This window comes from Rhopalosiphum padi, chromosome 2 (assembly GCF_020882245.1).
Source record: "Rhopalosiphum padi isolate XX-2018 chromosome 2, ASM2088224v1, whole genome shotgun sequence".
Taxonomy (NCBI): Eukaryota; Metazoa; Arthropoda; class Insecta; order Hemiptera; family Aphididae; genus Rhopalosiphum; species Rhopalosiphum padi.
Window position 1 is genome coordinate 36842296 of NC_083598.1, and position 12732 is coordinate 36855027.

The 12732-nt window shown below is 26.8% G+C and overlaps 1 protein-coding gene across 1 annotated transcript; it reads left to right on the forward strand.

Annotated features, from left to right (window-relative positions):
- Positions 1–3316: 3316 nt before the first annotated feature.
- Positions 3317–3643, forward strand: LOC132918949 (general transcription factor II-I repeat domain-containing protein 2B-like). The gene has a single exon (XM_060980307.1). The coding sequence runs from the start codon at positions 3317–3319 to the stop codon at positions 3641–3643; it is 327 nt and encodes a 108-aa protein (XP_060836290.1).
- Positions 3644–12732: the final 9089 nt, after the last annotated feature.

The window sequence follows — 12732 nt, forward strand, 5'->3', positions numbered from 1 at the left end:
TATGCAATCAAGTCAAGTTTATACAATTATTCATACCGATTTTTTAAAACTATTTGATTATAGTAAATCCTTATCTTATTGAAATCCTTAATCTAATTAATACATAAAACATAAATAATCCTTAATTTCGTTACTCTTCTGGCTGGTATTTTGGTGATAAATAATTTATGTTCTTAAATCATTCTATCCTATTTTTTTTTTCTATTTTGAGGTCTTTTTATCCTTTAATAAGATACTATGTATTTTATCTTCTGTTTTTTTATGCTCTAAAATTCTGTTTCATCGATGTTCTATGAATTATGATGTTCAACTTCTAATTTAACTGTGCGTAACGCTTATTTTTTGACATTTACCTTTTCGAGATGACCTTCATAGATTGGTTGATTGGGTTGAATCTTAAATTTTTCTTTGAACATTCTCAAATGTTCTGTGTTTAAATTTATAAATACGTTTATAATTTTTTCTTATCAAGTAAAAATTATTCCACCAAACTCGTAGGTGACTAATGATCTGTCATCTGTGTTTTTTATACTCTTTCCAGTCTCACGTCATCTTACCTATTAACAACCTTGTGTTTCATGCCTCGCGTGATTTCTTTTTAGTTACCTTTTTTTACCTAATTACCTTTCAGTGAACTATATTACACGTTTGAACAGCCTATCTTTAAATACGGTAGGTAGCTTCACTGGATTCTAGATGCTCTATTGCATTCGATAGTGAAAAATTGCAATGTCGATTCCTTTTTGTCAGTACTCAGTCTCACGATTCTCTCAAGAATTGCATACATGCGGTCATGCGGATAGTCTTTCATTGCCATCCAATTTAATATCTTAACTAGTAAAATCGATTATTCTATAATTCTATCCATTATTACTCAAATATTACCAAATAACTTACTTGTTCACCTGTAACAGGTGACCTGTTACTGTCCATATTCCTTATTTTCTTCAACTATAAGTTTATGTTTATTGATGATTCCTCTATAACCTATCCGTTTCATATGAACTATAAACAACGATAACATATTTATACTCTAACCCCCGTCCCCCAAATTGTTTTCTGGTTACGGCCTTGACCTAAATAATACCTATATAAGCATACCTATATAGTAATACCGAGTGATTCTTTTATCATAAAACACTCGTTATTTCAAAAAGTATTCATGTTTTTGGAACACATTTTTTTACATAGTTTCAAGTTGTTAAAAAAACAACGTTTTTTATTAAAAAATTATATTTTTAAATATTTTTTATCTTTATATTTTTTTAAGTTTTTTACTTTTTTGAATGACAACATTGTTTTAATTTTATATTCCAAAACAGAATAATTTTCTAAGTATTTTGATATATAAAATTTAGGGCGAGTAGTTTATGAGTTATACGTATTTAAAGTTTAGACAAGCGGAGTGGATAAAAAATATTTAAAAATATAACTTTTTAATAAAAATGTTGTTTTTTAACAACTTGAAACTATGTAAAAAGATATTTTCAAAAACATGAATACTTTTTGAAATAACGAGTGTTTTATGATAAAAGAATCACCCTGTATATACTATATATACAAATTAATAACTGCAGTAACTATCTGTATAATAATATTATTAATATTATTAATATTATATTGTCAAAATAATGCTACTATTGTTACATGCGTGGATCCAGAACATATTTATGAGGGGGGCGGCTATGTTATACAATATTTATATCGTATTTAATCGGCTACCAAAAACAGACATCTTAAAATTTACCTGTGTGGCAAAGTACGCGGGGCCATGGCCCCTTGGCCCAGTTGGCCCCCCTTGGATGCACGTCTGGCTTGTTGTAGATTTTACAAAGGTGGTAGTTTTTTACGACGTGATGGCCTCTATTCAAATAAAGAATGAAGATATCGTAGGTATAATAATATAAGTTTCACATCTAAATTAACGTGTCGAGTAACACACTGGAATCATTGTAATTATAGTGCTTGATTAGAAGTGTGAGTATAATTTTTTTTTTGTTTATATGATACATTTTCACATGAGTAGGTATTGAGTTTTTAGAGTTTTGACATTACCTTAATACAAATTAAACAGTTGGTAGGTAGGTACTAACTAATTAATAATGATACAATATTACAAACAAATGTATCTGCTTAATGTGATATAATTGCCATATGCTCATATATCATTACTTATTAGTTATTAGGTACTTCAGTGGTTCTCAACTTTTTTATGCTCGCAGCACATTTCTTATAACCATACGTTTTGACAGAACACTATAGTAATAAAGTAATAAACATTTTTAAAGAAATTTCTATTTTTAACTCCTAATAATACTCTACGCGTGTACCATGGTTGCGATTCGTGATACACCTACAGCTAGTTCGCGGTACACTTATGTGCCGCGGAACCCGGTGTAAGAAACACTGAGATACCTATTATGAAGTTCAATGAAAATAAATCAGTCACTCATATCTACCTACCTTTTTATGTTTTGACAATGTGTCATGGATCCAAAAGCCAAATTATTTAATTATTTTTTCATAACATTTTAAAATGCTTATCTATTAGATAGATATCTGAAAATTTAATTTCTCCATCTTTAAATATTTTATATGTTAGATATATTTTGACTTCAAAATCAAATTTGAACGTACGAGTACGAGTTAGATCAGGCATGTCAAACACACGCCCCGCGGATAATTTGTTTGTGGCCCGCGGCTTCCAATATTAATGGACAAAAAAAAAATTAATAATAAAATATTAATGTTGTGTCACGACTATCTTAGATTCTTAGAGAATGGTTTATTCGGTATACAATTTTCGATTTTTTTAAACGATTTAGAAAGCGAGTATTCAGGTTTACCATACTTTACAGAAGTACGATAGTTATCGTGCTCCACTGTATTGGAAAGATTATGGAAGTTAAGAGATGCCATACAAATATTTTTAGAGTCTAAAGAACAAGACGTCAGCGTTTTATCGGATCCAATGTGGTTACAAGACCTATCCTTCATGGTCGATATAACGAAGCACTTATCGAATTTAAATTTAAAATTACAAGGAAAAAATCAAATTATAACAGCCATTAATGACCATGTTAAAGCTTTCAAATGTAAATTAGATCTACTTAAAACACAATTACAAAACGAAGACTTGACGTATACTAAAGTTAATAATGAACCATTTTCCTACAAAAAATATTCAGAAAAAATTGTATGTTTGAAGACTGAATTCGAAAATAGGTTTTAAGATTTCCAGTATTTAGAAAGCGATTTTGTCTTGTTTACGTCTCCTTTTTCAATAGACGCAGTAAATGTCCCAACACGTATAAAAATGGAACTGATCGAGATTCAAAATGATTCAAATTTAAAAAATAAATTCAATGAGGTTGGTGTTCCTGATTTTTACAATTTTGTGCCAACACGATTTGTAGAAACTCGTAGATTTGCTAGTAAAATTATTTCTATGTTTAGTAGTACTTATCAATGCGAGCAACTTTTTTCATTAATGAACAGTAATAAATCACCCGTTAGATCCAGATTAACCGACACACATTTAAATGCAGTATTAAAAGTGGCTTCATCAAATAATATTTCTCCCGAAATTGAAAAGTTGGTGGGAGAAAAGAGATGTAAAGTATCGTCTAAAAATAATTATTAATATGTTATATTTTGTAATTTATACAATACCTATTTTTATAAATAATTAGTATGATTTATATTTTATTTAAATGTTAATATTCATTTTTTTTTCATTTTTTAATTTAGTTGTAATTACTAATTGCTGTATTCGTGAACATAAAGAATAAAATTGAAAAATTTGTACAAAATATTTATTTTTTCGCTAAATTTTTATGTGCGACCCAAATAGTAAACTATTCAATATATTTGGCCCACTTGATACTTTGAGTTTGACATGCCTGAGTTAGATTGTATCAAAATCAAACTAGCATGTTTACTAATCTATCGAGTCGGTAACTTCTATAATCTATAATGGCATAATGTTTATCATCTAATTTACTATTTATCTATACTGTATCTAATGTATATAAATGTGTTTAAATCATAAATACAATATATTACATTCGATGATTCAGCTTTGTTTGAACATTGATAGATACAGGGAACAGAGATAAATTAAATATTTAAACTTTTTCCAGAACGAGCAACATAAACAGAAAATAGGTTTATATTTTTAGTAAATTCTGAGGGAACTATTGATTTTACAATGATGTGTATTTTTTAGTGAAAACTCTTTACTTGGTGCGTAAAGTACTTTCAAGTATTGCAATTTATTTCCATTAGAATTTAGTCAAATATGTTGTATATTTTAAAATTTAAATACCTAGTAGTTATGATGTTATTTAAAATTTGTAACCGATTTTGAAAAATCATTTATACTAGAACTGTGTTCATATATTAAATACGATAATTATCGCTTAAAATAAATATATATTTTATGAATTGGCAGCTTTAACAAACTTTCCAACATAACATCTCGAAATGAATTACAATGAACGTTATTTTAATTTTACAAAACAATATTAAGTAACTAATTATAATTTATTTTATTACGTGTATATGGTATATAATATGTGCATGAAGGTTTTCCATTTTTTTGCATTGACGCACATAAAAAAAAATTTTATAAGAAAAAAACAAGTGGTTATAAAATATATTTTCGATGAAAAAGTCCAATAAGTCAATAATGTCGCCAGCGCATGTTTACTATACCGCGTGGGTTGGTCGTTTCTGACGTGCAGTTCTTCCACGCGTTATTTTTATCTAACCTCGTTTATTATCATCACTTACTTTATAAGCTTTATTGAACTTAGTTTAAGCGACTAGAAAAATGTCTAACTACGTATATATGTATAATGTATTATGTAGGTAGGTATCCATCTTATTTTGATTCGGTTAACTACACGATGATAAATGGTGTAAGGTTTTGGTATTTAATTACAAGATAGCGAATAACGTTTGTATAATTTGGTTTAGATAATATTATAGTAGTATGATTATGATAATTTTCCTCACAATGTAAAATTTATTGGTCGATTTCTTAAAACGATTTCAACGCTATAAGTATAATTACTTAGGTTTTAAAAAAAATCATGTATCGTATGTATATTATTACATCTACAATTAGGGGTCGTTCTAAGGATATAGACCATGTAGTATAAATTATAATATATTGGGTATCTATATTAGTAATTTAAATTTTTAATTCTTCATATTTGAACACTTAAATACCTATTAAATCCTTTAAAGTTTTATGATTTTTAGAGATAAACCAAGTTTATGGTGGATGTAATTTTATTGAAGAGTGCCTGTGTCATAAAAAAATGAAATTTATTATTATTTATATCATATCCCTTGGGTCTTATACCTACATTATGCGTATAAAATCGGAGATGTAGATGTTCAAATTTTTTACTATCTGATGATATAGCAATTTTTTGCTATCGTCCACATTCTGGTATCAATGTCAATATTTGACACTAACAATTAATTTAATACATATTGGATTACTGATTATAAATAAAAATATGACTATAGCTGTTAAGACACAAAGTTTTTTAGTTCGAAAATTCGAAATTTAACAATTTTTTCAATGCGACGATGCATAATTACGAGATTAAAAAAATAATTTAAATACATTTTTGTTACAACAAATACGACCATATACAGAGTAACTCTTTTATCATAAAACACTCATTATTTCAAAAAGTATTCATGTTTTTGAAAATATTTTTTTACATAGTTTTAAGTTGTTAAAAAACAACGTTTTTATTAAAAGTTATAATATTTTTAAATATTGTTTATCCTTATATTTTTCTAAGTTTTTTACTTTTTTGAATGAAAACATAGTTTTAATTTCATATTCCAAAGCAGAATAATTTTTTGAGTATTTTGATACATAAAAATCAAATTTAGGACGAGTAGTTTATGAGTTATACGTATTTAAAGTTTAGACAAGCAGAGTAGTGGACAAACATTTTGTGGACTTGAAAAAGCAACTCTAAAAGTTGGACTTCGTATAAATAAGGATGCAACGGAAAACATGGTCGTAGAAAGACAAGACACAATGAGATTATATCCAAATCTAAATATCAATAAACAAAATTTTAAAAGAACGAAGCAGTTCAAATACCTAAGGTGATGAAAAACCATATAGAATGTATAATGATTATCATCGTATCATGTATTATTTATGTGACAAACAAATATTGCAGAAGATTTTTGGACAAGTAAAAGACATGCTAAATGGCGAGAGGCTTATAATCTGCAAGTAATGAGTAATGTGTTGTGCTGCAGGACTGTAATGGTATGACTAGTATGACTGTATGTTGTATATGAGTAGTGTATTATACAAGAAGCTCCTAAATACATATTTAAAACTCGTTTCGTCCAAATATCGTCAGCGGTTGCTTTACGGGAGGGGGGGTCCAAGGAGGCTTAGACCTCTCTCCTAGGTCACAAATTTATACTATGTCACTATCACATGCCCCTCCCAGGCCTTCCATAAAATTAATAATCATTCTACAATTGGTTACCTTTTGTCGGGTACTATCAACACCACGTTTGTCAGATGAAATTTTCTGGAGTGGGATGGACATGCGTGTGTTTCGACAGGTTTTAGTTCACCGCTTGGTGCGTTCTTATTTGAAAAAGAGTATTATACCTGTTACGATTTTTATTTGTGCATAATATGCATAATATACGCTTTTACATAAATTTGGCGATTTTAACTGCAGTATGTCCACACATTTAAATTATGGTTACGGCTATTTAGGTAATTATATTTTCCCCGAAACGACAACGTTTGCGATGTTTATTATTGGTATTTGTTGATAATAATAGTATTCGGCCGTTCGAACTTCGAAGAAGGTACATTAGCAGCGATAAACCGACAATCGATACACTATAGGTATTCAATATTCAGCCATCGCCCCCGTCGAACGTGGATAATGTATTCTTGTTGTGCGATTTAGTATCCAGTTCACAGTTGGCAGTTACGAGTTTATAAACAAAAATATTCATTTAATCTAAGATTACCTATATTCAAACGACAATTTGAATCAAACTTGAAAAATATTTAAGATTCAGGTTAGTTAAAATTTTAGTTATTTTGATTTTTACAAAGTGCTTATCCATATTATTTTACACATAATATGTAGTTGATTTAAAAATTTAATCTAAGTAGATGATTTTGTGTTACGAATGTAATTTTTAATTTTTTTAATATTATTTATTTTAAAATTTTAATATATAATTCTTTGACATTAGAATATTAAATTTATCATTTATGTAAATAATTATAATGTGGTTTCTTTTCACATAACTTACACTTATGCGTTATGGGTCTATCAAAATATATATTGTATATTTACAAAGATTCGGAATTGACGACTTGATTAATTGTCTTGTAATTTTAAACATTTTTAAAATACTAGGTATGTTATGTTTCTTTTGTTTATGTAAGAATTAAATTTAAGAAATTTAAGAACAATTTAAAAACCACCACTGGTAGTAGATATAAATGATATAATATAGTTTAATTGAGAGTAATTTTACTATAGAAAATCAAACGTATACGGTGAGTCTGGAGGCAACGGTTTGAGACTGCATGTAGTCTGTAAGAAAACATATTGGTTACTTGTCGATGTCGCTACATCAACCAATAAAGACTGCGGTATAAATTCGCGACCTCATAGACTGTGGTCTAAATTGTAGAAGGTACATATACTTTCAAACGGGTAACCACAATTGTACCCGCTATCAATCAGTTTTAATAGGAAATGACGGCCATCAATAGTTTTTTTCCGCGTTCAGCCGTCCGAATTTCAATGAATATTATGCTACTTTTTTATTTAGAAAAAATTATTTATTAGTCTTAGTTAAAAATAAAAATTTTCACTTTAACTTTTAAATCAACTATATATAGTACAGTCTACATAATAAAAGTCATTTATGAGTTTTTTTGAAACATGATTCATGCATGATTGATGGCTCGAGGAAATGGCGGTATCTCAGTATTTTTTTAGTAAGTCTAGAACTTAATTACTTAGAATGTGTTGTTTCGTATCAGTGGTTTATGCAGGAATGTTCATAAGGGAGTGGTAGGAGGGATTTGAAAGTAAATAATTATTCATTTGTTACTAAATTACATATGTTTGAAAAATAATGTTAGTGTCTTAGTTCTAACTGTTATTAAATATAAAATATACACATATTATGAAAAAAAAAACTTTTACGTGTAATTATAAAAATATTGGATATATAGTTTTATTTTTATTGTGTTCAGTTTAATAATTGCAGACGTTTAGGTGAGGTAATTGAAAATTTAGTTATGGCTAAGACGTGCTCTAGACCCCCCTCCCATTCTCAACATACACCACTGTTTCGTATGATATACGTACTAAATATACCTCTATAAATATATATAAATGAGAGTATTATATTTGACTGAGTATTAATATCTGTAGCTACTGACTCGATTTACATGAGGTATTTCAAATATTGTAGATAATTTTCTATAGGAAGACGTGTAGGCCTAATAGCCTTAATGTTGTGTTGTGTTGAAGATGATTATATTATTTCTGTGCTACAGATAGATCCATTATGAGGACGACCAGTGTCATAAGCAGTTACGTATTTGGCACTACTTGTATAACTCATTAAACGTAGGTACATACTACATAAGGATGATACAAATCAATCAATTTATTGTATTAGTATCAGTATGTTACACAGATATTGTACGTAGTTAAATCAATTTTGAGTTGATCAGTATGCTAAAAAAGAGAGTGAATATCATTACTAGCTAGTATTAATAATAATTATAGTTTACATTCGAATTAACCAAAACCAATTGCGAGTAGAAAATTATATAATAAGTATATACATTTTATAAAATCCAGTAAGAAATAATGAACACGACTATTATTTTTAGAACAAAAAAAATATATTTATAGATATATTAATTTATGCACCATGTAAGTACATTAATAATTAATATGGTATAAGATGGGCCACGGCATTTTTCATAAAGGCATAAAGCTAGTATAGAAAAATAATTGTAATAACTATGGCTTGATGCATTAATGTAAAAAAGTAATCTTTAATTCAAAATTAATTATTAAAATAATTTTACTTTGAAGTATTTTCAAATATATTTTTTACTTTTAAAGTATGTATTTAAATATTTTGTTAAAATTATAAAGATACAAAGTTCTATTTAAAATCAAATCGTATTGAGAAGGTTTATCAATACAATTAATTGAAATGTTTTACAAAGAACCATACTTTATTTATCTTTATTTTTTATTAATATTGTATTTGAAATAGAATATAGGTTAGGGGTCACCAATTAATATTTTTGAAGGGTCACATTAGGAATCTGAAAATTTTCCGCGGGCCCTAAAAATTCTAAGTACGTATTTACATTATTAAAAAAACCAGTAATATTTAACAAAAATAATAATTTACAATAATAACACATATAATGTTGTCATAATGTGTGTTATTTATTCTTTGTCTGCGGGACGGATAAAATGTGTTGCCGGTCGTATGCGGCCGCGAACCTCCATTTGGTGATTCATGATATAGGTAATACATTATAGATATAATACATTAAGATCCTAAATATTTATAACTGAGTAATTAGAATTTTGTGAAATAATATATTTTGTTAGAATTTTGCATATAATAGTTAATATTACTTTAAAGTATGCAAATTTCAGTAATATTAATTGAGTCCCACGCGCAAATACTTTTGGGCTATTATAGAATTGAATTCAGCGATCATTTTTTGTTTGTTCTAGTTGAGTTACTTCAACGGCTTTTTAACCGTTAAGTGTTATCTAGTAAATACTACATGAAAGTTTGCTGAATAGTCTCCAACAATGTGTGTGTTTACAATGCTCAACCAGTATGATTCAATTATTTTAAATTAGTCTGGAGTAGGTACCTACTGTTTTCTAAATGTCTGTAATAATGTACCAAATTTTGATTTTTTTGTTGTCGATTCATACATGAAATTAAAAAAATATAATAATAATGAATATAAGGGTACATTATGTATACTATTTTGTACTTGATCCATATTTTTTTATTCATTATTTTATACTGTAAAAGTTGTAATGTAAAATGTACTTATCACCCATTTAGGTTGTTAAATAATTAAAATCAGTGAATTAAAGAATAATTAAAAAAAAAAAAAAAATACTTACATGAGTTACAACAAGTACGCCCTAGAACCTTGTCTTCAAATATTTTTGGAATCATTACATAAGAGCCGATTAATTATGAAAATTATATTTGATTTCATTCCACATCATACATACATTCAATGGTTTAATACTTGTAATAAATTGTATGATCACCAAGTATTTGGTACAACGGTGATAATTTTGAACGAATAGGTACAACCACGCCGTTGAATATACTTTTTCGTTCCGTATCGTAAGTCGTGCAAAGTGATTTCAAATAAATTAAATACCTAAAAGAACTGAATAGACGTCTCAATTCAATGTAATTCGTAAATGTATAGTGAACCTATTATGAGTAATATTAATCAAAGTTAGCGGTATACGTTACTAAGCAGGTAGAGTAGGTACGTATTAATGAGTATTAAATAAAAATAAAAATCTACGTATAGTATTGTACATTATGTTATATTCATACAATATTATCTCTAATCCATTATATCGTTGATATTCCATAGGCAGTATAGTAAATATTGAAAATGAAAAAATGTGTATGATATTAATGTTCTTATTATAAACGTTTTGGGTTTGATTATAAACCTAAAAGGTTTAGAAAATATTTTAAAAGTTCTTAGGTATGTCTAAGTATACATGTCGTGATGCCGTTGAATATTTTATTGGAACTACTTATAAAACTAAGTGTATACCTTTATTCGAGTATTTGATAATATAAATAGACTATTGAAATATATTTTTTTACACAATACATTAAATTGCCTAAAATTCTTTATATGCCATTCATGGTAAGTTAAGTTAGGTAACTAGTTACCATGTTCTACTACATCTAAATATAAAAATAATTTCTTTTCAAAGTCTCATGTTGTACAGTTACATAAAACATACACAAATTTTTTTGTATGTTATGTTGTATGGGTGTACTGAGCATGATGAGAGTATTGTAAAATATTTATATTTTAACTTTTACAGTGATGCCTATTGTATTCAATTTTAACTATCACAATTTCAAAGTTTTTGTATAAATAATTTTTTTAATCTATTATTAAGTTTATAGATATACTTATAATATAAAAAATATAAAGACCAGAGTTTACATATTCATATTTTTATAAGCAATTACATCTAGTAAATGGATTTTCATCAATCATATATAAACAAATTTTTATTTTGCATATTTTGAATACAAGTGCATATTTTCCATAAAAACGCATGTTTTTGCATATTACGCATAAATTTAAATGTTTTAGTTTAGTTTTATAATTTTGTATACAATTATTTTCTATAAATTTGGTCCACAACACAAAAATTGAAAATACTTTTAAAAATGTAATATTACGTTTCCTTAGATGATTATTACTTATTAGTTGGTAAGTAGATACTAGGTAGGTATACCTTATTCATTGCATACTGATTTTCATATCAAATATTTCTATCGTATCTATTTTGTCTAACATTATCGACTTATTGTCTTTCGTCAATACAACAGAACACGGACTAACAGACTGACGAGTGTAGTTTAAAATGTACATTCGGCAATAATCAATGTATTATAAAAACGTGTTCATTTTATATAACATTATTTGTGTTAGTTACTTTGCAATGCCTAAGTGTCCAAGTTCAATATTAGTATACGTATTACCACCAGCTTGAAAATTGATTGTCATGTTTTTCCAATAACGAACAAATTGTCTATATTTTCATCACAATCATAAAATATATTGTATATATAATATTTTAGTTTATTTTTTTCCATCATGAATTTTTTAATTTTATAATTTTACAATAAATAAATACCTAATTGTTATAATCAAAAATTATTTTGCATATTTTAAACTTTTAAGTGCATATTTTAAAATTTTAAATGCATATAAATCCAGTCTTTAGACATATAATATCCACACAGATAACTATTCATTTACGAGTATAAATATTAAATATAAATGATACGCAATGAGAACCTAAGAATTGGGCGATTGGGCTACAATGAATCTTTTTTCAAAAATATAATTGGGCCACTATTTTAAAGAAGCGTAAGTTTTTATTTAAAGCCAGAAAACGAAATTAAAATATAATTTGGAAGGATTATATTTTTAATGAAATACAAAATACGAAGACAAAAAATTATTTCTTTTTATTCTATTTTGAATGACAAAATACTTTTATAATTTCACATCCTGAATCAGCATATTTTTCGGGGTATTTTGATACATAAAAATCGAAATTTAGACGAATAGTTTATGTTTAAAAATTATAACGATAACAAATATTTAAAAGATATAAAATTAAAAAAGAGTTTCTTTTATTTTGATTGAAAATTATGTAAAAAAAAAAATAAATGTTTTTAAAAACATTAATGGATTTTGAAATCATCAGTGTTATATATTTGATAAAAGAAACGCTCTGTATAGTATATTATAATATAATCAATTTTAAATTAAAAGTAAATTGAAGTTTTAGAATTGAATCTACGATTAAATATTTTATAATATATATTTATACATTTATAATAGGTATATAATAT